Source organism: Oxyura jamaicensis, chromosome 7, assembly GCF_011077185.1.
Source record: "Oxyura jamaicensis isolate SHBP4307 breed ruddy duck chromosome 7, BPBGC_Ojam_1.0, whole genome shotgun sequence".
Lineage (NCBI taxonomy): Eukaryota > Metazoa > Chordata > Aves > Anseriformes > Anatidae > Oxyura > Oxyura jamaicensis.
The window spans coordinates 4,601,874-4,627,547 of record NC_048899.1 but is presented as its reverse complement, the minus strand read 5'-3'; the positions used below and the strand labels follow the sequence as shown (position 1 = coordinate 4,627,547).

Sequence of the window (25,674 nt, the reverse complement as noted above, 5' to 3'; positions counted from 1 at the left end):
TGCATATCCAAATTCAAAAATAGTAGCTTGAATTGAATTATAAGACAAGATTATTTTAGCTGTTATCCTGCCCTGGTTCCACTGCAACAAACTGGGGGTTTACATGGAAGTCAGCACCCAAAACTGAGTGGTCTTGAGTATTCCACCTGTGTGATTTTGTATTTCTTGATTCACTGGACTTTCTAATATAGAAAAAATGATAAATAACGATGTGCACTGTTTAAAAGTGCTGTGTTTATTTTATACTTGATTCATTTGCATTTAAATTAAGCTTACAGAGTTCAGAGACGTGGCAGGCAGTGCCGCATCTTGTCAGCTGCCTGTTAATACTGCGTGCTCCTCTGCGTGCCAAACTTCAGAGGGAGATTACAGAACGATGTACTGTTCTGTGTATACTGTTGATCCCTGCTCTTTCAGTCTATGTCCTGGTACATTATATGTTGCAAACTGATGCATTCATCAACTATTAACATCTTTTCGCATATGTCAAAAATGCACTTTGAAACAGAAGAAGATTTTATATTCAAACAAGGACTTAGTGTCTTAGACGAGAAAGTTCAGATCCCTTAAGAACTTCGTTCAAGCTGTGTTATGTTGCAGTATTAATAATGTACAATAATGCATTGTTTTATATGTTATTGCTGCCAGTAGAGGCAGGCTGGCGTTCCTTTCTCCAGTACAAGTCAGATAGGTGGCAACCAAGATGAGCCAAAGTTTTGAGTCTCTGATTTTCTGAGGTCTTCTTTTTGTGTTCTTATCTCTTCTTTCTTTGTCACAGCACTTGAGCATTTTTTCTGTCATTTTTGATGAAATTATAGGATGGTTTTATTGTTCTTTATCATTTTTATAAATGACGTCTTCTACCTTGATTAGTGCTCAGCAAGTAGTTCATAAAGCCTCGGATTGTAAATACTGGAAGAGGAATACAGCACTCACCTTTTCTGGGAAAGGTTATCTCCAAATCATTTCAGCTTTTTTAAAAGGGAAAAGATTCTTGCAGTTTTCAATTCTTATTCAGCAGTAGAGCAATATGGCTTCTCAGTAAATGTCTACACAGCAGTGGGTATCTAAGTAACAGCAAATAGGTTTTGTTGTGTTCTGTTTTTTGACTAATTTAAAGGAGAAAAGTTCATGCTCTTTGGGCAGGAATTTGCAGATTGGTCATATACATGATGTCTCTTTAGATAATACTTACAAAAGAGTGACTCTTTGAAAAACAAAAGACCTTTCCAGAATTGTATTTCTACTCAAAATGTTTCTGAGAATTACTTCTTTTAATGCTGATTTTACAGTGACTGGCTTGCAGGCTAAACAGAGATATTGCAGCCCAGTACAATAATTATTTAATTGAAAGATTGACACATACTTAGTGCAACCAAAAATACAGTGTTAAACACCATACTGCTGCTTCCTCAGATCATGGGGTAAGGGACTGCAAGTGTTCTTATAAGTTATTGTGAAAGATAATTAATATGTGTATTTCTTGTTGGCACAGCATTATTATCTTATCTCAGAGACGAGTGGAGAGGAACATTCTGTTGAATTGTCCAACATTTATTTCACTCAAAGGCATCTGCAATAATCCAAGGTCATAACTGGCAGATGTAGAAATCTACTCCAAGATGCTATCTTTCCAGAGTCTGTTGTCAGAATAATAGTGGAGCCATTTTTTTTATGGTGTAATAAGTCACACACACACAGAGAGACACACAAAAAGTAGCCTGCAGCTAAGGGAAAGGTTTCCTGGACCTCACTACCTCAGCTTATTCCAAATATTTTCTTGGGTCCTTATCTTCAGTGTGATTAATTTTTGTCATCACAGCTGCTCCAGGACATCTGGGGAAACCATGTATCAGCATAACTCTGTATCTGGATGATAGCTAATGTAAAGATTGGGATGCAAAATACAGCAGAAAAGCCAAATATTTGTGGAGTTTTGTTTGCTTGGTTATTACTAGATCTGAATTTACCATGGACAGCAGGCTGCTGCTCTCCAGTATTACTTGTTTCTTGTCCTGAATATCAGATCACTTACAGAAACAGGAATTTATTACCTGTTCATGTCTTTCTGTGGTTTGAATTATGCATGTAAAACATTCGCATTTCATGGTTTTGAATTTTTTGGTTGATTCCCAAGCAGTGAATTTATTTCTTCCTAAGAAGGAATGGAATTGGACAGAATGAGGGAAAGGAAATTGTGTGCTGTTTGAGATTGTTTTCAAAGGTTTACTGGTTGCTTTGTATTGGAGAAAGAAATGCCTATCTACACCACAGTTATTTTTGAGAGTGTGCCAGATAAGATATTTAATCTTATATTTAATATATTTTCTTGCTAATACTGTAGCATGAAATAAAATATTGCTGGTTTCTCTTGCCTCTAGTAAAAAGGAGCACCAAAGTGAAAAGTAGGGTGAATACTGGCAGAGAAGCTTATGGAGATCCCATACAACAATGGAGCTCTGTAGTGACTAAATTTTAGTATTCATCCAGGTCCACTTGTTCTTCAGGTTCTGTTCAAAAGAGAAATACTGATGATGATATTGAAAGTATTTTGTGGTGCGTTATTCCTCCCTGACTCTTAGCAATGCGATCTCTCATATAACACATAACCTTTAAATGCAGAAAAGCAGTTGTACTATGCACTTTTACAGCCATTTCACTGAAATGGTTGTCAAATTGAGAGAGTTCCCAAACGATTTCACAGAAACTCAGCCAGGAAATACTTACCTATTTTTAATTCGATTACATACAGTTTTAATATGTTTGAAGAAACTGTTTTCATCTTTTCTTTTTTTTTTTTTATGTTTTTAAAAATCTGTTAACCCTGGATAACTTTAAAGTTGGCCTTGAATAACAATATGAATAAAATAATCCTTCACGTGAAGAGATGCTCCACTTAAGGAGCTAAAGCTTCTGCCATTCCCCTGCTAATTAGCTCAGTACTGTCATTAATAAAAGCACAATAATTAGGCATGAATAAGAAAATGTGCATAATAATGTACAAAATATGTGCTTTCAAAAATAGTGATAAGGCCTTTCAGTCCTAAGAAATGAAAGGGCTGTTTCTTTCATAAATACGTTCTTCAAATATTTGTGAAGGCTCAGTGTTGAAACTGGCTGCTTTTAGCTGTCTGAACACACACAGAACTGTCAGTTCCTTTTTAGGGTAAAAATAACCTATGAAAAAGAGAGGAGGGAAAAAAAATGGACCTACGTACTGAACAAATACATTTATGAGAGACATAAAGCATAATCACTTTCTCCTCAGTAGAGGTTAGTTTGAAAGTTAAAGCTGCTCCATATCTGAAGGTCACCAAGTAGGAGCATAAGAACATGTAAGGACACTGGTTACACTGGAGCAGACCCATTTTGGATGTGAGAGAGGCAAGGAGTGAGGTAGATCCTAATTTTTACATTATCCCAGCTGAAGTCTCTTTTGCATAAAGGTGGTCTGCCTCTGCCAGGAAAAACAGTAAGACTAGATTTTGGGGGGGCTCGAGTGGGCTTTTGGAATAAGGTTCTCAGATCTGGGCCATCTTCTGTTCGCAGCTGCTGTTCTGTTTGCAGCTGCTGGAGGTGATTTTTAAATGTGTAATTAATCAAGTTCCTGCTTGTTTCTGTACTTTATTATGGGAATAATAGTAGCTGCTAATTATTTAAAATATATGCATATATGTTAAATATGCAGCATGGTAACACCAAATGATTTAGGTCAAAACCCATGGACACTTGTGTATACAACAAAATGTTGAAGAGCCTAGCCAAGTAGAGGTCTATAATTTGGACTCTGTGGATGCCAAAATAATTATGTATATTTAGCCTATACGAGCATATATACAGCCTTTTCAGCGTTGACAACATGACTGGTAACACTGTGACATGGATTTTGTGTCAGGTTCTCAATTGTCAGCTTCCATATCTTGTATGTTAAGGGTAAAATTTTTCGGCTAAACCAGAAAATCAGCTATTAATTTCCAAGATACTAATAGCCCTTTTCAGGCTTTTAAGGTAACACTGTTTTAAGTTAGGTAGTATAATTACCAGGTTTCTTGCTGGTCAAAAATGAAACTCAGAGTAGAGGATAATGGCTTTAATATTTCTCTAGCAGTGATAAAATGGCGTTAACTTTGAATGTTACCACCAATGTGGTTGGATTGTCTTAGAAAAATGAGCTTCATACTAGTTTTGGTCAAGGCAATGTGAGATGGAACACGTGTATATAGATGGCACTGTTACCTGTAGAGAAAAAAAATCTTATTATTGAGAAGAAAATATATGTATGTTTAGACTGTCAGCTGTGAAGAAGTAGTAGCATTACACTGTTGCAGTAAGAAAAAAAAATGGTATTGGAAGTGTTTCTTATTCAGATTAAAAAAAAAAAAAAAAAAAGCACTAGCAAGTATTCTGCTTTTAAAAAGTTTGAAACTGTATGTTGTAACAGAGAGAAATTTGTAATCATTGTATTTATGGATACAGATTTAGTGGAATTTTAGGGTAAGAGAGCTTTCATGGCCTTCTACTTTCCCTTTCACTCCTTTTTTTTTTTTTTTTTTTTTTTAACCTGTTCTTCCTTGCTTGGGTTTGGTAATTAGTTCTTAGTACCCGTTTTGCACTGAGGAACCCTTATCAAGTGACCTTCCATGAGTAAAGGTAGTCATCTGTCTTTACAAAAGGCCTTAACCCGATGGTGAGGAGTGGCAGACAGGAGATAGGAAGGCTAATTTATTTGTGAAAATATGCTTCTGACATAATGTTAAGATGAAATTTGACAACTGACATGCAGTTGTTCCCTCTTCATTTATGAAACCCCTATACAGCCTGATTCGAGAAGGCACTTCAGTAGGAGCTCCCTTATTGAAATTGGAATTTCTTCTCATCGGGTCCCTAAAATTCTTCTAGAAGGCAAAAGCGTTTAATGAAAACTACATGGAGGCTCAAACAGAAGTTGATGATGCTCTTGGAAAAATATTTGAGTATAAAGGCTTGGAAAACTAATCAAGACAGGACTTTCAAATATGAATGTTAAAAATTGCACTTAATCGATTGCGTGTCTGGACGTGCTATTATTCAGCTTTTAAGGAGATGTAAGCTGACTTTCTCAGGGAGCTATTGTCATAGATCATACCTTTTATCTCGGTGACCCATTTTTCTGTTGTTCCAGAGAGAGACCTTTTTGGAGCAGAACCTTTTGACCCTTTTAGCTGCGGAGCAGGAGATTTCCCTCCAGACATTCAGTCCAAACTAGATGAGATGCAGGTAATTATTGAGTTGTTAATTATGTATTTTTCTATGGCAACATGGATATTATTGAAATACATCTTTAGAGTATTTTAAAAATGTTTTCTAAGCTGCACACACACAAGTACCTGGGGAAAAAAAAATCTGATAGTTTCTTTTTGTACTCGTGGGCTTTGAGTTGGAATTTAAATTTGTCTGCCTGAAATTCCTCTCAAATGTTAGCCTGTGGTATTAAAACAAAGACCTGCACCTATTTAAGGCTTCTCAGCAGTGTAAGCAAAATAGATACTGCTGTTCCTGCCTGGGAAGGGACTGAGTGAAGTTTAAGAAAGAGCTGAGGCAAGAGCCCCACAGATGCACTGACCACGTTATTATTCAGCAGTTGTCTGCTGCCTTTAAAAGTATCCATATTTGACTATGGCATTCTGGGACTTAATAATTGGTTCAAGAATTCTGAACGGATGTGTTTTTTCATCAGAAAATGTTTGTTGGCTCTGAAATACTCTATGGTATCTGTTCAGATATTGACCCAATTTTGAAGCAGTGATAGGAGAAAACTTTCAAGTTGTGGACTAAGTCGCTCTTCTCAATCAGACTTTCCAAACTGCTATTTCCTTGCCAACCTTGCTTATCTGTTGTTTTTTTTTTTCTTTTTAGCAGCCTGCCAGCAAAACAAAAGGCTGAAAATACTGGGAACTTGAATTTCTAGATTCCTGGCTCCTCAGCAGGAAGTGTTCCCAGACCTCTTGTATCTTGACAGCCTGCAAAGTACAAGAGCTAGCTCTCAGGCTCTTGTAGTTACTCATTTTTAAATGTTTTTAATACAATTTAAGTACAGTTTAATTTTCCAAAGTAAAATTTTGGAATTCCTGTTCGTGGGCAAATTTAATTGTTCATGTCAGTTTTAGGGTGGCACCACTGGCAAAATCCATTCACTGTGAGATATAAGATGGAGATTCTTGCTCATCTGCACTTTGGCCTGCTATCATTTCAGATAGTACCAAAAAGCCAAAGCTGGCTTCTTTGCACTTCTGTTAAAATTACTTACATTTTGTGAATGCCATGATGTTATTACCAACCTCATTAGCACATAAAAAAGCCCAAATCTTTTCACACCTCACATTGATATATATCACTTTCCATTGAATATAGCCCGTTTTAGGAAAAAGTGTACTACAGTATCTGTGGATACTGGGAAAAATCCTGTGGTTATAGGTAAGTTCACATGCTAGGAGTTCTTATTACAGATGATGTTCTGACAAAATTGTAAATTGTAAGGCCATGACTTCTAAGTGTCATCACTTCATAAAATATCAGTAAATGGGTCAGTAGAAATCTTTATCAAAGATTTTTGAAGCCATAAAATGGAAAACTTATTTCAGCTTTCACTCTGACCTAAGAAAAATACAAAATGAAATGAAATAAATCTTAATGCATTGCTATGTCCTATTGCAAAGAATATTGCATTAGTTTGCCCTGTACATAAATGTTTTTTTTCTCACTTTTCTGTGTGATTTGTAAACTAGTCTCATAGAGAGTCTAGCATACCCTGACACCTTTAGTGAAAATGAATTAGTAAGTCCTTGTGTTGGCATAAAACTTGTTCTGTAATCCAGTTGAGATCAAGGCAAAGCTGATGGGATGGGGGGGGGGGGGGGGGCAGAAGTCAATTCTTGAGATTGGTCGAAGCAAAAGCTATGTCCAGTTACTTTCCTATGACTTCCTTCTATCACTTTGTAAGTCACTGTTAGATTTAGTTGCTATGCAGAAGTTCTTTCTATAGATTATATTAATTTGAATCAGTGGTGAAAAATACTGATGGAAATGTGTTTTTTCCTAATATCTCTTTTATCTTCTTATGCTTTCCTGGGTGCCTAGCGTCAGCGATGGTTGGTATATCATATTTTAATAATGGTATTTAAATCATGTACAAATGAAATGTGCACTCATTCATATATGGTGTTTCATTTTTATGAATATATGTATGTTTGGATATATATATATATATATAAAACAGCTTTTAAGATTTGTATTTTATGTATCCAGTCTTGTAAGTCTGGGACACTTTCATTTTTAGAAGCCTACAATTTTTTATGCAGAGACAGCTGGTTTTAGTTTTCTTTAATTGACAATACTAAGCCTTCATTTTCTTTGCTGTTTGTTTTCCATGTGTTCTAGAGAAATGTCCAGTTCTTTTCTTTGGATTGCCATTGATGAAATGGTCTACCCAAACCTGTGATACATAGATTTTTTTTTGTACTAGAACAGTCACTGATGTAAAAGTGCTTATAATTGGAAATACTTACTTTAAAACTTGCAATGAGCAGAAGATAGCTGCACTAGAGGTCAGCGGTTGTTAGGCACAGCTTATAAGGAAGAAGAGAAAAATGGCTGCTACAAAAGGCAAAACCTCAAAGTATGTAATGTGCTCTGAGAAATCTAAAATTAGGGAACATGAAGGAAAAATACAAGCTGCTTTCCTTCTCTGAAGTGCCAAGTCAAGGGAGATGTTCTCACATTTTCGAAGTACAGCCTCAGCTTCAGTAAATATATATATTTCAATAAATGTACAAATGTCAGTTATTTAATAAAACATCTAATTGTTCTAAATATAAACTTATTCTGAGGAGGGTGTTGTTAAATACAGCTTAACCTGCTGTCAGAGTGGCAAGCCAGCCAGCCAGTGGTTGGAGCAGCTCAGTCCAGCCTGTTGTCCCATTCCTCATATTGAGCTGTGTTAAATGTCGTGCCCCAGAATGCAGAAAAGCTGTTTCAGGGTACATGCGTGCTGGAAGGTGACATTTAAGCAAAATGGGAGAAGAAAGCACAGCAAAGCAGAAGAGGCACTGAGGAGTAAACTCTTCAGTAGTGGGTGCTTTTTCTTTGTATCCACTATTCTGAACTTAATGCGATCGGATCAAATTCCTCGACTTCTGGGGGAACAGCTTACATTTACACTTTAGGGAGGATCCAAATTTCATAGTTAGGCTCTTTCTATTCTGTTTCTCAGTCCAATTTCTGCTGATCTTCTTGGAGAGCTCTAAACTCCAACATGTGCTGAGTTTTACAGCTCAGACCTCTCTCTGATGACTCTCCAACCTCCTGTTTCCCCACCCTTGTGCTGAAACACATTTTCATCCTATTTTGACTGCATCCAGGCATTAATAAAATAAATCTATTTTCCCAGAAATCTCGCCGTGAAGGGAAGTTTCCCTGGATCTTGAATCATACCAGCAACAGCTGCTATGATTTATTAAAATCTCAAGGTAGTTAATATCCTAAAGCTTCCAGGAGCTGCAGGCCATTCTCCCTGCACGACCCAAAGCGGTCAGGAGGCTTGTCTTATTTCCATCTGAAGTAAGTTATGCTCAGCCCTCTAAATTATCTTCTCAGAGACATGTAGATTTATCATTGGTTCGTTGGGTTTGGGCTGAATTAAACTCATTGAGTAAAGGCAGGTGGTGAAGTAATAAACAAGCTAACCTCAGGCAGAGCCATAAAGGTTGACTTTGGCATATTTACCTTGTGATAAAATGGATGTTCTTGTCCTTTTTCACTGCTTGTTGTTTTTAACCGGAATAGCTCACATCTTTACATCATGAAGAATCAAAAAATAAGTGGGAGTCTTGGAAGAGGGGTTGTTTTCAGGTTACATTTTCTACTGAAAACAAGCCCTGCTTCTTTAAGAGACCCATCACATCTGTTAGCAAAACATTGTCATTTTTCTGGGTAACTAAGATATTCAGTACTTATGCTAAGTCATCTTGGAAGTAAAACCGTTATTTGACACTGTTATTATGGAGATGTGAGCAGAGAAACAAGACACAATACACTTTATAGTCCTTCCTCTTCCCACTCCTGTCCAGTATCAGGGGATGGTCTTTTTCTGTGTTCCCTAAAAATCAGCTAATTTGAGCTGTTTTCTGACTAAATGAGAAGTTATTGTTTCCTGAGCCTTTAAAGTACAGGAAGCTATGGTGCACATGTTTTTTTGATGAACAGGCAGCGTGTTATGCTAAGAACATATATTTTTAGAAGCTGAAATGTTTAAATTAAATATTTTAAAAATCTGAGTATTAAAATTAATGATGTCTATTCTATATACACAGTACGTAATGTGTACCAAGTGCTGACTATGTGTCATTTTTTAAAAAAAGTATTCTGCCTAATACATTAATCCAGTTTATTAGAAAAGGATAAAAATGAAACAATTTATAACTCAGTTTATGACTACTCAGTGATTCCAACTGACATCATTATTATTACAGCTGTGAATGCTGGGTTTTGGAGTGGAGAGTAGAAGGTAGGCACATACTGTATGATGGGTATTATAATAATCACACAGTAACAATAAGTAGGAACCATAAGAATTGAGAGAAGTGTGTGTATATGAAGTGTATTCCTGAAAGTGGATGTAAAGCTGTAAGTGTTCTGCATCACCAAGAAAACTACAGCGTAGGATACTGATATTCTTGCCTGCATATATCACAGTTCAGCTGTGTCCTGATATAAAGGAGAATCTTTTCTTAAAACCTTGTCTTTCCACAGCTTGGTTGATGACAGCTGATAGGGTACAATTTTTAAATTATCATATATTTGCCAAAGTGGAATCTGCAAAAATACAGAATTATTGAAGAATTTGGAGTTAGCTTGCAAAACTTGTGGGGCAGGGAATGGAGATGGATGTGGGAGATATCAAGTCTGTGCTTTCCGGTCTTCAGAAATTTGATTGCAATCATTTTGCCAAAGAGTCTGTTGGAATAGTACATTATGAATTTTTCCCTTTTTGAGTGCCACATTTAATTTAATGGGAATTTTGGTTGAGGCAGTCTAGCTTCCTTTGAGTGTCCTGGTTTATAATCCTACATACTTCTTTTCCTCTACCTTAAATACTCTTAAAAAATAAATCAAAATTTGACATTCTTTTGAGGTCTGAAAAATGCCCTGGTGGCTATCCTGATGTCCTGTCTGTGATTTGTTTTGTTTTGTGTTGTTTTCATTGACCCTGTGGTTGCCCTGTGAGGACAGTGAGTTTTGTGTGATGTAATAGGTGAACATCAGAAAAAATCCTCCATGATCAACATAGCAGCAGTAAGATAAGCACACTTACAGATCTGATTTGCTCTTAGATGGCCAGAAAGACAGCATTGGACATGCAGCTGCATGAGACACCAACAAACAGTGCTCAAACATAGCAAGGAAAGATAAGAGCATTCAGGAGGACTTGAAAAGTATGCATGTTCAGTCATAGGGCTGGCACAGCTTTGAAGGTGCTCTCCGGAGGGCTGTGTAAGAATTTGCGTGTCCTTGTTAAGCCAGTTGCTGTAGCCCTTCTATGAGAGCATCTATTTTAAGCATCTCTGGGTTGAAGCACTGACTATCCCATTTACAACCTCAAAACTGGAAGCATCCTTAAAATATTTAGACGGATTAAGATAATTATAATTTTATAATTTTTAAATTTTAGACAGATTAAGATAATATTTAGACAGAGTTTAAGATGCACAGAAACTGAGGGTTTTACGATTCAGCAGGCTAAAATGTTGGGCTAATCCTCAGACTTGTGCCCTTGTGTAAGCAGTCCTCCTCCGTTACATCAACAAACCTGCATCCTTTGGTAAATGAGCAATGGCCATTTATAACAGGTTGTGTTTGACTTGGAACTTCACAGAGTTTGCTTGAAATATCTTCTGCACTGAACACTTTTCCTGATAGCTTGTTAAAAAGCACGGAGGGGGAAATAAAAAGTCAAATATAGCAGTGAGTTTTGGCAGCACTATGTCACTCAGGTAAGGCAAGTAAGCACAGTTGTAAAAGGTTTACAATCCAGTAATGCTTTGTCTCACCATCTTATAATGTGAATATTAGGAAAATGTAGATTTTGTTTGGAAGATCTGAGATCATTTAGTAACCATCTCTAGGAATTTTATTCTAGTTTTCAGCACTGCTCTTCTGATGATAGTAGCTGGTGGGGTTATTAAATATTCATTCACTTTTAAAAATCTAGCATGTGGTTTACATTTGTTTGAAATGCAGCTGATGTGATTTGTGATTTATCTTTTAAAGCCAAAAGGTATCCTCTTGAGGTACTCCTATGCATTATAAGAAAAGACTTGAGTTTATGCCCAGTCCCAGTACAGGCTGCCTTACCAGAAGATTTATTTTGTTTACAACATGCTTGCTTCATAAAAGTACATAGTATTGATTTCATAGCACGTGATCAACAGCTCTCCAAGTGAACTGTGGGCTCAGACTGTACTGAACTGAACATTGGAACAGGTGCCACTGGAGTTGATGTTCTTCTCATGGCATTTCTATTCAGAGCCCTTGTTTCCAGTTGCTTGCAGCTTTACAATATTTTCACCTAAAAGACCAAAATTTTCTGGTTTTAAAGGTGACTTTTCTTTTGGAGGTCAAGACAGAAGTAATCAGCTTATTTCAAAGAAAAAAGAGAAATGAAAACAAGATTATTTTCCCCATATTAAAAGTGATATTGTTATTTTAGAATTGGTGCAAGCTAAGTACATTTTGTAAACCTAGTGCAGGTACTTGAGAAGTAAGTTATTTTCAAGGTAACGTCTGCCTTGACTTAGTGCTTCTGCTAATAAAATAGAAGAGACATTTTTTTCTGAAGTTTTTAAGAATTCCTTTGCTCATTCTAAAGAGTATCATATTTTATTTCATTGAATGTTACACGCCTTTGAAATTCACCTTTTGTTCTTCGCAATAAAGCAGGTATGATTTCATTTGCCTTTTAGCAAGGCTCAGATGACTGTAGGCAGTAAAGCATACACCTGTCAATGTAATCACACAGTGAATGATTCAGAACAAGCCTCCGAGATTTTGTTGAGTACCACTACGCTTTTCGTTGGAGTACTTCTAAGATAAGGGATTACTGGTTGTAAGAGACATGTGGAATTAATAACAATGTCCATGACTTAGATCTCCTTCAAGTATAAATTTAATAAACCTTTTCTTTATATTGCAATCTAATCTTTCCTGCTTATAAGTCATGTTGAATTTTACTCAAGAACAACATGGTTCAAGTTAGGTAAACTAATACTCAATATTTTTATTCTAATAATACTTTCTTCATTTCATATACAAACGTTATTTCTTTTGTTATACCACAGATAAATCCTTCTGTACATTAATGACTAAGATAAATTTAGAAAAAACTGGCTGACCAAATAATGTAAATGTCTGTGAGTTATCCTGTGAAGTAGCCTTTCAAAAAGTCATAGAAGTGCTAATGCTCAGAATTTGACCTAAAAATAAGCTTGAATTTACATGTTTGTAGAAAGAGGTGATATTCCTCCAGAAACTGCTTTCCTTTTTATTAATTATGTCTTGTTTCATTGCAGGAGGGGTTCAAAATGGGATTAACTCTTGAAGGCACAGTATTTTGTCTTGACCCACTAGACAGCAGATGCTGATGCCAAGAAAATAAATGTGAAATTCCTACGCAGTGTTTATATTTTGAACACACATTCACAAATATTATCCATGTGCCAAAAATTGCTTTTTTCAACATGTAAACTCATATGAGGTTTGCTCCTGTAAAAATCCAACTTCGTTCCAGTCTTTCCCTGTAAAAATGTAAAAAGTTGTATTTGTTTATGAAATATGAATTAAATTACACTGTTGTGTTTCTTTCTCTCAAACTTTTGCCCAAGTTTACTATGCTTTATGACTATTAGCTTGGAGAAGTTCTTCAGAAAGCTCACACATACCTCTCTCTGCAAATATGCAAGCATGATTTTTACATAACGCTTTACTTGGCAGTATTTTGAAATGAAATTTTTAAGCCATTATTTAAAGTTCAATCAGTCAAATGATTAATTGCAAACGCAGTTAAAAAAGCAGAAAGTACCTACCATTAATATATGCTTAAAAGAAATCTGAATGCTATGTAATTAATTTCTATTACCTTGTACAGTTATTACACTGTATATCTGTTGTTACTAGTTTGTAAAATCCGTAAGATTTTAAAGTCCTTAAATCATGTTTTAGAAGCTAACAAATTGTTAGTCTGCTAATTAGTGTTTAATGAGCATAGAAGAGCTGCTAAATTGCAGAAATGACAAGGTCGCTGCCCTTTGTTTTGATATTTTATAGCTAAACTGTAAAGAGTATAATTTGGAATTCATTACATGCTAACAATAATTTGAAAATAAGATTATGATCTTGCATTTACTTAGAAACTTCTGTAATTTTGTGCACAAGCACGCACTCTGTTTACTGGGATCAATTCTGTAAGTTGGTTTCAACACCTGAACATTCACAGTCAGGCTCTGTTGGATATTATTTTCACGGACTGCATTGATATGTATGTCTTAATATAATTTTGAAGCTTGCTGCAAGAATTAAGTATGTTAATAAGTCCTTCATACTCGTTAGTTGTTCATGTTACACAAACAACTGCAAACCAAAATTTTCAACTGCTAGAGAATTCAACACTGACCTGTCTATGCATACCCTTCACTAATCTTTAACATAAGCAATAAAATAATATGCTAAACTTATATCAGAAAAGTATTATCATCAGTGTTTTGATGCCCAAACAACACCTTAGTTCAATTTAATCCTTTTAAAAATTGTCTTTTTTTTCCCCTTATAAAACATAAAGATGTGGAAAAAAATAGAGCTTTTTGTGTATTTTTTCCTTTTTTTTTTTTTTTCATGAGAAGCTTTTTTTGTGATAGTGTTATGGTTTTGTCCTTAAGAGTTACAGTTTACACACAAAAAAAATGTATTTTGCAAATTCACCGTCACATATATATCTTCATGCCCTGTTCAATGAAGTACTTCTGCAAAGGCCTTTGAAAGTCTGCTGAAATGAATTATTCCTGAATGGATTATTCCTCTTCTGAGTTTGACGTGTGCTCAGGTACCTTGCTGAACAGGGGCCTTAATGTTCTACATCACAATAGTCTTCCTCTCTGTTAGTCTGTTTTGAACATTCATATAGAGTATTATATATAAATATATAAATATATATTAAATCACTAACAAATAGAATAGTATATGTTTCATAAAGAAAAGTCTTTATAATTTTGTTTGTCATATAGTATTTTGGAATTTGTATAATGAGGATGTTTAGTAGCCATAGCAATGGCCTTTTTTTAACAAATAGAATTTGTATTTTTATTGTACTTTAAAAAGCTTTACATAATAAGCATATATTTAGTGGTCATTTATTATCAATGGTAACATTAAGATAATATTTGCACATTTTAAGAAATGTTTTTCTTTACCAGTTTTTATGATAGTTGACTGCAAATGGCATGGTTAAATATTGCATAACTGGTCAATCCATACAAAAATACTTAAATCAACACAACAGTGCATTTTTAATGAAAAGGTTCCGTGATCCAATTGGAAATTGTATTTCTATGTAATCTCAAATGTCTGTTTAATTTTGCCTAAAATAAATGTTTTTAAATAAATTGCATCCTAGAACATAATGTTCATTCAGTTAAATGCTCAGTGGAGGGAGGGGAGGGAGGTGTGTAAAGGTCGGGTGAGACCTGCCATGAAGAACAGTTCAGTCACCTCGGTAAGAACTGATGAAGAACTGGTAAGATCTGATAAGAATTAAGTCTACTGGTAAGAATCTGATATCAGATGGTGTAAAATTGCAGACATGTTTTCTGGCCTTTGATTTTGAGTTTGGCCCGATCTGTAATCGGGAGAAAAAATCTATTTTATATGCAGTCATCTAATGCTAGTAATTAGAATTTTTTTATTCCTCATTCCTTTCTTGTCTTTCTGCAGTGCTTCATGTATTTAATGGACTCTTTTTATTGCCTTTTTTTCCCCTTATAATTAACTAATAAATATAATAAGCTTCTAAATGAACCTATTGGTTAGTGAAGGAGTTTTTCCATTGCAAAAATTCTTGTCACGCTATAACTCAAAACCTATCTAACCTCTTCTATTTGCAGAACTGGGGCTTGGACAGTTTATAGGAATGAACGCTGTCAGGCTAGCAAGAAAGGGGTATGTGTAATCTCCTGTGAGTTAAACACAAGCTATTCTTCTTTCCTTGAACTCGTGTATCAATGTTCCCACTAGTATTGGTGTTCTTTTACAGATAATGCAATAGCATTGCAAGCTACATTGTCAGACTGTTTAAATTTATATATTTGAGACCAGTACAAGGGGTCGAGGTGATTGCTCTTGCTTTCCTTAGAGGAAATGGGAGTTCTCCCATTGCTCTGAAAATAACTTGGGAAGCTCTCTTGTTACAAATTCCTAGTCCTTCAATTACCTTTTAAAAATATAATCTCTTTAAAAATAATAATAATAATAAAGCTTGAGAGCTTGTTTGTGAGAATGTCAAGTGCTTCTGATAATTGTGTGATCTTGGCCATTACACTTAACAAAAGTCTCCTGTTTTCAAGCCTGAAAAAGAGCAACATCATCTACAGGATTAGACATATGGTGCTAAATTAATTGTGACCGCAAACTTTTTGGATTTGTGAATGTGTCCTAAAATACCAGATTTGTGCCAATACACTTTCTTCTTTTGTTTGGATATCTTTTTTTCTTTTTTTCTTTTTTGTTTTCTTTTTAAAATTTCTTTGAGCCCTGCTCACACTGCTGACCATGCTCTGACTGCATTACTTCCTGATGTGTCATATTGGATTTTAGTTCCCCTTGTCAGCTGCCCAGCTACTGCACTGCCATATCACCCCAAGCTGTATTAACAGCTAGAAGAAAGATTTCTCCCTTTCTATTTTTTATCATTTATTTTTTATGATGTGGACTGTTTATTTTTTCCTTCCTACCTACTTACTACACTACCACATAAGTAAATAAGGTGCTTAGGTTAGAATACTTCTTAAGTCAAATAAGTTTGTACGGGGTTAATTTGTGTGTTTTCTTTAATGACTTTAATTTACTGAGCATCATCACAGGATGTTTTTAGCTTAACCCATTCCCTTTTATGCAGATTGGCTTGTAAGTGGTTGTCTTTTGTCTCTCCATGTGACAGATTTCTGCTAGATGTATAATTGATCAGGTCATTCAAATTGGCAAAGATACATCCTTCATGTGGCAAAAGGCGTTATATTTTATTTTGGCTTCCCTTATGGAAAGGAGGAGAGGAAAAAGAAAGTTCCCCAAGTCTTTTCACACTTCTAGAGGTAAGCACTGTGTAATCCCAAAGGTGATTGAACTTGCCAAGAAATGGAGCTGGCTCAGAGACTTCATTATGATGATTATTTTTCAATTTGTTGAACTAAGCAGGGTCTCATTCTCTCAGAGCAATTCTGCTTCACAGAGAGAGTCCCTTCTGCAATGGGAGAGTGTGCCACTGCCTGAGAATTCTCCAGTGAAACATCTAGAGCCCCAATTTTCCTTATATCCTGTTGGTTGCTGCAGATTGTCACCCTTTGGACGCTCTCAGATATGTTAGTAAATGCGGCTGAGCTATCAGCTTTCTTAAGATGACGCTTTGGGCTTTTGTTGCTGCTTTTAAAAACAGAGGATGCAAAAGTCACTCTTAAAAAATACAAGTTAAAAAAAAAAAATCAGACTAACTAGCCATACAGTCCAAAATGCAACCAAAAATGCCTGCAAGCTGGTGTTCTGTAAGCTTCAGCTAAAAGAACAAAGAAGTAAGCTTGAGTACATAATTAACCTGCATTTTTTTCCCGTTTTAAGACAAATGTGCTTATGAGAGACTGGGACATAAGTTGCATTGTCAGCTAGTGAAAATACATAGTGCTGCTCATCAATAGGATAGAGGAAAGGATCTCCTTTTGACCAATTATTTCAGATTGGAAGGGAACATTTTGTTCCAAGTAAAGCCTGACATTTGGAATATGTGTGGCATTCTTGAGACGCTTCAATATTCAGTGTCAGTGCAGAGATTAAAGAAAATGCCCATTTATTTATTTATCAGATCAAAACACTGCCTGGAACTTACAACATTCTTTCAGTGAGTTTCATAGGCTGCATAATATTTGTGTGAGGTGGAGAAAAGGTTTTTGAACATGTGAATATGCAATTTACCTTCTGTGTTCAAGAAATATCTTGAGAGTCCAATTTATACATAGTTTGGGCTACAAAACTGCACGTTTATTCTCCCACAGTGAATTCTGGAATGGATTAAACTATAAGGCTCGTATGAATGGCAGAATCAGTGTTCGAGTTTTTGCCTTTTTTTTTTTTTTTCCACATTTTCCACTATTTAGTTCAGTAAAGCTTTATGCCTTGTAATAAAGAATAGGAAAAAGGAGGAGCAGAATAGGACGGAAGTATAGCAGAAAGATGAGGTGGAAAAAAATATCATACTGTGCATCTTAGTAACTTTGTGATTTTGGTTATGAAACTTAACTGAGTTAATAACATCTCTCTCTGCCATATCAGCTTTTATGGCTATCTCAGGATTGCACAAGGGCCACCAAGAAGCAGATTTGACATATTTGCTGTCCAGAAGAACAGGTAGAGCTATCTGAGATAATCACTTTATTAATCTCCTTATGATAAAAAAAGCTTTCCCAAAACAAGAGTCTTGGAATAGACCCTTCAGGTTTTTCATGACTGCAGTTACCTTTGCAGTTTCATCCTAACACAAGGCTTTTCTGACTAAAAAGATATCTGGAAAATCCATTCACCTGAGTCTTCTTGGGGATCTACCACATATAGCATTTAAATAGTTGCAAGTTTTATTTCTTCTATTTTTGAAAATATTCTGTGAGCATTTGTTCAGTTAAAAAAAAAAAAAAAAAGAAAAAAGAGAGAGAGAGAGATGCTTTCTGAAGCTTATGTACTAAACCTAAAATGTCTCCTGTAATACTTTGTTAAATCTGAATTAGGAACACAAAACCTAAAATGTTTCCTGTAATATATATTTTTTTAGATCTGAATTGGGGGAAAAAAAAAAAAAAAAAAAAAAAAAAAAAGTTTTTAAAATACTATTAATTTGATAAAAGAAAACACAAAGTTGACCTGTTAAAATTGGAATATTTTTAGCTTGTTTCACTAAAAAAAAAAAAAAAGTTCTTTAGGAATGAGCAGCTGGTTCACTTTTGAAAATGTTATTATGTAGTTTAAATATGTTGTTTTTTTTAAAAAAGGATCTTTATTTCAATGTTTTCAAATAGTATTTTTTTTTCATAGTGGAATAGAGCTACCATTATGGCAAAATAAAATCTCCTTCAGTTTTAATAATGCAGGATTATGTACCAGTGGACAAGTTCCCTGTGTTTTTACAACCATAATGGATTAGGATACTATGAAGAAGCCAGAATAGATCTGAATTTCTGAGACACTGCAAGCCTGGAAAAAAAAATAATGATAATAATAATACATGATCATAGGTGTAATTTGTGGCAGATTAACTTGGGATGCAAAACCAGCAACCACATTGTGGAAAGAAAAAATAAGGTAAGAGGGTTTTTATGAGGTGAGAGTTAATGAGAAATTTCACATGAGAATGAAAATTCTGTTTGGGATTTTGTCTCTTTGGGTTTATCCATGCTCTCTTCCCAAGTGAAGCAATATTTATGTAGTCTTAACTGCTGATCAGACATACTGCTTCTGAGAAGCAGAAACCTAAATAATTAGCGCCTCATGCTGTTTTCAGATTATCAATAGCAGTCTAACGATCAGAGGTTTTATTCTTGTCTTTTCAAGTTGTATGTCTGTTTTCTCATTGTTAAGGACATTACATCTGTCCTTCAAGGTATTTAAGGATTGTTAGCATTCACTGTGTTTTATTACTACCTGTGGATTGCCATAATATTTAATGTACACTGTAAAAAAAAAAATTAGTCAAGCCTGTGATCTGGTGTCATCAAAATTGAATGTTGTCATAACATCACAATAGACTGAGGTATAAAACTGAGATACTATAATGTTGTGGAAGATTTGATTATTTAAAAGGCTTTGGAAAACATAGGTATTTTATAAGAACTGAATGTTATTAAAAAGTCAGAAATGTGTGACAAGAGACCAAAGTAAGCAAGATAAATTGCCTGTTGGCACTATAATAAATAAACCAATAAGGCCACTAAAGCCACATGAATTGTATAGCCAAAATTAATTGAATTTTGAATGAAATTTAGGAAACATGGATTATTTTCTCAGGACCACAGATTTAGTCTGTCACTGACCTCCCTGGTTAAGAGGTTGAATGACAAAGGGGAAAAAAATCCCACACAACATTCTAAACAATATTTGACTCTGATCCAATGTGTTGCTGCATATTAAGGTATTAAGGTTGAGCTTACAGTATTAAAACCAGCAACAATGCAGACTGCATACAGAGGCAGTTTAACTAGTTAGAAATAATAACATTGCTTGTAAAAAGCATTCTCCACTTAAAAAAGCAAGAGAAGATTATCACTATTATGACTTTGGCAGTCTTATTTTAAGGTATGTGTGGAGGGATTGTCCTGATTCTTGGTGTGTTCATAAGCAGACCTTATGGTCACAAACAGTACTGGAAAGCAATGAGAAAGGAAAATTAACAGGCAAAACCTGTATTAGCAGAGACCACAGAAGACACCCATGATGTTTAACTGTTCTGAAAAGAAGATACATTTTGAGCATTTTTCAACTTATAATTGATTGAGAAAATGCTGCTGAGCAGTATCTATCACATATATAAATACTACTATGCCTTCATATTATTGAGAGGTTTTATTTTTCAGAAACAAACAGTGGACAAACTGTGGGCAAACTACATCTTTACAGTGTCTAAAGTGACATTTTCACAGTGATCCATTCATATGAGAGTTTGAAAGCCAGTATCAATTGCTGTGCACGTTGCTTGGTGTGCTATGCGAATAGTAATGCACGAATGAGCATACCAAATGCTTTTGGTACAGACACCGATGCCTCCCAGTGCAGTTCCTGAGTTAGGAGGGAAATTTGAGGTGGTTAAACAGGGAGGTGCTTCACACACTGCAATTTCTAGACAGGAATAGAGATTACCAGAGCTAGCGATGTTTGTAGAAATGTCAAGTCATTCCAGACCAGGATTTAAAGCACAGTGCAAGTAACTGCAGGCAGATGTTGAAAGCATTCCAGACACTGGCTTCCTCTGAGTTATAAAGAAGAAAACATTTTAAATTTTCTTTTTCTCAGTCCAGTGTAAACCCTGGAAAACAGTACCTTTAGATACATTCCTCCAGAGTTAGGTAAAACAGAAATACATTCTGACTCCCCATATTTAATTAAAAGGCAAAAAGATAGAAAGAGAGAGAGGGTTTAATTGTATCTGTGGTATCAAAAAAAAAAAAAAAAAAAAAAAAAGCATTGCCTTTGTATTATAAATGCAACTTTTGAAAGCTGGAGTGGTTACTTGTACACGGGACATTCTAGTTTCTATGCATTTGACTAATGCTTATTTTTATCATAAATGCTTAAATGTTATAAAATTGTTTTTATTTTTCAGTCTTTTAGTTATTTTAGAAACATTATGGGAAAGTGTGAGGTATACAAACTAATTATATTTCAATATTCAGACAAGAAATACTGGCAGACACCTTTCTTTCTTAAAACCTAAAACCCAGTCGTCTACCTAGGAATCAAAAATTGCACATTGATGTTTCCAAGGGTAAGCAAGCCTACCAAGGAAAGCTGGAAAAAAATATTATGGTTGGCCCTGACAACCATGCTGTCTTCCAGGAATGATAAATTAGTTTGTATTCTACAGCTCCATGTGTTCTTGTAGATGTGCTTTTTTCCACACTGTATGCAACAGCATCACATGGGTTGAGCGTTGCCTGAACCTGCTCCAATATTACATGCCTGGAAAATAGTCCTTGTGGCCACTCGCCAGGAGAACATAATTTTAAGTGTAAACTAATGAAGAGTTTGTACTCCTTTAGGTGAAAACGTACAAGGAAACAAGATGTGTATGTCCTAAGAGCTGTGGAGACATAGGGAAAGTTCAAGGTTTTTGAAGTTGTGTAAACTCCTTGAACAGCTGTGCTCTGCTTTTTCTGATGCAAGATACCAGAGGCAATTAACCCAGTGCTTAGATGACCTGTGCAGGTTGACTACAACTCGATGTAGCCACTTCTGAAAGTATTTTTATAATATATTTTTAGTATTTGGCTTGAAATCCTAGGAGCTTTTTTTTTTTTTTTTCCTTCTTTCTTTTCTGCAGTTTGACTAATTTTTTTCAATTTTTAACACCTCTTTTTAGGTAGGGCAATGTTGTTACAACCTCGTGGTTTATCTTTTTTTTTTTTTTACCCATCTTTTGGATATTAGCTTTATGATGTTGTAGCTTGTCAAAACAAAGCATAACAAATATATGCTAGGAAAACTTTGACTATCTAAAGCAGGAAAAGATAAGTGACATACTTTAGTTTTGTAAACGTAATTTCTGAGCAAAATTACCCTGTGGTGTTCTGGGATTTTCTAAATATTAGCTTTTCAAAGCTGATTTGTTACGGCAAGTGCGTGTTGACTTTCCAGTAGCGCTCCTGTATTGCATGTTTCCCAGTTTCTTTACACTTGTTGGTGTGGTAGGATAAAGTCAAAAAAATGCTTCTGCCTCTTTTTGTATGTCTTTGTGTCATTGGCTTGCACACCATTCATGTATTATCGTATGTACCTGCATATCTAGATGTAGACATAAATAACAGTTTATATATATATATAGACTCTGTCTTTTTGATATCATTCCACCGCTGTGGAATTATTCCCTTAAACTAAAAGTCAGTTTTAAGATTTAAGGCATTAGACACCCTCTGCATTGGAGTCAAAATTAGTCAAAATAGGAGGTTTCCAAATTCCAGGAGGGCGCACCATGGAGGAGATTAACCCAAGGCTGCTGGCACCACAAGGCCACCTGCTGGACATCACTGTCCCAATAGGGGGTTCATCAGACCCAAATATGCAGTCCTTGAAGCAGGGCCTCAATGCATGTAGCCGGTGTTCAGGAGGAAGACAGAAGTTTTCGCAACGAGAGCCCACCCCTCCCCTCTTCTTCCTTTTTCCACCTTTTATTGCTGAGTGTGACATCATTCAAGGTGTGACATCATTCAAGGTGACATGCTTAGTGGATGAGGGAAAGGCTGTGGACGTGGTCTACCTTGACTTCAGTAAGGCATTTGACACCGTCCCCCACAGCATTCTCCTCAGGAAACTGGCTGCTCATGGCTTGGACTGGCGTACACTTTGTTGGGTGAAGAGCTGGCTGGATGGCCGGGCCCAGAGAGTTGTGGTGAATGGAGTCAAATCCAGTTGGAGGCCGGTCACTAGTGGAGTCCCCCAGGGCTCGGTACTGGGGCCGGTCCTCTTTAACATCTTCATCGATGATCTGGACGAGGGGAACGAGTGCACCCTCAGTAAGTTTGCAGACGACACCAAGTTAGGTGCGTGTGTCGATCTGCTCGAGGGTAGGAAGGCTCTGCAGGAGGATCTGGAGAGGCTGGACCGATGGGCCGAGGCCAACGGTATGAAGTTCAACAAGGTCAAGTGCCGGGTCCTGCACCTGGGGCACAACAACCCCAAACAGAGCTACAGGCTGGGAGATGTGTGGTTAGAAAGCTGCCTGGCAGAGAAGGACCTGGGAGTATTGGTTGACAGTCGGCTGAATATGAGCCAGCAGTGTGCTCAGGCGGCCAAGAAGGCCAGCAGCATCCTGGCTTGCATAAGAAACAGCGTGGCCAGCAGGTCCAGGGAAGTGATTGTCCCCCTGTACTCAGCTCTGGTGAGGCCGCACCTCGAGTACTGCGTTCAGTTTTGGGCCCCTCGCTACAAGAAGGACATGGAGGTGCTCGAGCGAGTCCAGAGAAGGGCAACGAAGCTGGTGAAGGGTCTGGAGAACAAGGCTTACGAGGAGCGGCTGAGGGAGCTGGGACTGTTTAGCCTGGAGGAGAGGAGGCTCAGGGGTGACCTTATTGCACTCTACAGGTACCTGAAGGGAGGCTGTAGCAAGGTGGGGGTCAGTCTATTCTCCCACGTGCCTGGTGACAGGACGAGGGGGAATGGGCTAAAGTTGCGCCAGGGGAGGTTTAGGTTGGATATTAGGAAGAACTTCTTTACTGAACGGGTTGTTAGTCACTGGAATAGGCTGCCCAGGGAAGTGGTGGAGTTCCCATCCCTGGAGGTCTTTAAAAGACGTTTAGATGTAGAGCTTAGGGATATGGTTTAGTGGAGGACTTGTTAGTGTTAGGTCAGAGGTTGGACTCGGTGACCTTGGAAGTCTCTTCCAACCTAGACTATTCTGTGATTCTGTGATCATATGGTATGGAATATCCCTTGGGTTGGTTTAGGTCAGCTGCCCTGCTGATGTTTCTTTCTCGCTTTTTGCCCACCCCCTAGGAGGGTCAGAGAGAGTCCTGATGCTGTGCCAGCACTGCTCAGCAGCAGACTCAACACCGGTGTGATACCACTGCTGTTCTAGCTACAAGTTCAGAGCACAGCACTGGATGGGCTGCTGCAGGGAAAGGTAACATTCCAGCCAGACCCAGTACACCAAGGCAGCCCAAAAATCCCAGCCCTCACTGGCCTTGTTGACTGTGAAATACCTTATATTTTAGGATGGCTTGCATGCACTGACGGGATGGCTGCATCCCAGCCTGAACTTAAATGAGCTTCCGTTTGATGTTTCAGCCCTGGATTCCTCCTGACACTTTCAGCTCCCCTCTTCCTCACCACAGCCACCCCTGGGCAAGCACCAGAATCATGCTTACATAGTCATATCTGCATTAATTAATCTTGTCTCTAGAGTAGTTTATACAAGACTTTCTTTTCTCCACTTGAAAAGAAATCCTGCATTGAACCTCTGTTGATATGGCTTAATTTTTTATTATTATTATTATTTTTTCCTCCACAAGCTTTAATTACTTCCTGTGGAGCGTCTGTCTCTGCTGAGAGAGAAATGAGGCTTCCAAATGCTGCTGCTTATAGGATGTGTTTGAAGTATAAGTATTCAAACCTCATGAAAGACAGACCAGATACTTGTGAATCAGTCCCAGCTCCCCTTTAAAGGCTGTCTGGAACTCCTTTCTTTATGTGGCTGCCACCATGGTCCTCAGCAGTTTGTCTGGTGAGGAGATGCTGGCTGAGGCCAAGCCAAATATACTCTTGATTTCCTCAGTGCTCTCCTAGGACCAGTCTGTGGCTGTGGTAGATTAAATGCATATGGAAAAGCAAATAGCTGCTCCACAGGCTTGGCAGGCTCCACTACCCAAAGTCCGCCACCCACAGTATTCTCCATTACCAATATTCAGTTAATATTTTCATCCTCTTGTGTATTGCTGAAGACTTGTGTGCTATTTGTTAGAAATCTCAAAAAAAAGGGGGACAAAACACCTCATCCAAATTTTGCATTATGTCAGGGTAAGGCCACACATCCAAGCAAACCGTAAAGCTTCCAGGTTCACCTCCACCACTGATGGGTATATTGATTCCCAAATGAGCCACTGCCTCTCGCTGCCATGGCTAGCTGCCTCAGGTCCTGGGCACTCCAGGGCATAATCAGGATCCTGTGTGAGGGATTTTCTTGATGGTTGGAAGAAACATGTCAAACGGCAGTGAAAAGACAGGCCTTAGAAGGTTCTTGTGGTAAACGTCCTCCCACAAACTTCTTTCCTCATCAACTATATTTAAGATTAATAGATTTTCTTCTGAGTCTTTGCCAGTGTGGCCAGGGACCTTCCTGACTTCTGCTGCGCGTTAAATACTCTTTAGTCAGAGTCACTCTTTGGCTCTGGTGGAGAAAATGGAGACATGAGCTGCAGGCCAGCTTCTGGGAAGTGTGGGGCACAGTATGTCTACACGAGGCCTGCCAAGGCTTTTCTTGGGCCAGGCCAGGTTATGACAGCTTTATCAGTTGCCTTTGGAAACTGCTGCTGGAGCTGGTGTCTGGACAGTCTGGCTGGGCAAACAAGCACAACCACAGCGATTGGTGCGAGATGGTTTGGTTTGGGGACAAAAATGAAGGGTTTTCACATCAGCAGCCTCTTATTGTGATTAAAAGGGAAAAGCAGAGGAAAGACTTGCAACTGAGGACAGTACAGGGAAAGGGAGGAGAGAAAGCTACCCAATTCTGTTGTTCAGTCACTATTTCTACTTTGTGTCAGTATTTTTAGCAACTGACAGAGAAGAAATGAGCCACGTTTCTTGTCTGCGTGTATGTGCACAGTACATTTCGGTTCGACCTTCTGTGACACAGGGCATGCCCTTTTGGCTTCCCAAGTATTCGCTGCCTGACTTCATATCTAATGACGCGTGTGCGTGGGGCTCATGATAGTATATGGAGAAAGCCATCCTTCTCCAGTCTATACATTTCACAGTCATGGAACTTGCTACTTGCTAACAGCAAGGAGTTCCTTGGTCAGAGGGATATATTTATGTCTGTGCGTGGGAATACATTTTTTGTGACCTATCAAAGGACTATTATGCATTCAAGTGAAATTATATTGTTTTATTATAGCCTTTCTTGACAAAATACAATGC

At 37.2% G+C, this 25,674-nt stretch overlaps 1 protein-coding gene across 4 annotated transcripts in view; it reads left to right on the top strand.

The window, feature by feature from the left end:
- GULP1 (GULP PTB domain containing engulfment adaptor 1) overlaps positions 1-14,702 on the top strand; it is a 152,814-nt gene extending 138,112 nt beyond the window's left edge. For 2 of the 4 annotated variants that reach the window (XM_035331065.1, XM_035331067.1), the window contains 3 exons: positions 5,162-5,256; positions 7,117-7,127; positions 12,603-14,702. In XM_035331065.1, coding sequence (XP_035186956.1) covers positions 5,162-5,256; positions 7,117-7,127; positions 12,603-12,624 — 128 coding nt within the window. In that variant the 3' untranslated portion in view covers positions 12,625-14,702. The remainder of the gene's footprint in view (positions 1-5,161; positions 5,257-7,116; positions 7,128-12,602) is intronic. The other 2 variants (XM_035331063.1, XM_035331066.1) reach the window with 1 other exon arrangement.
- Positions 14,703-25,674: the final 10,972 nt, after the last annotated feature.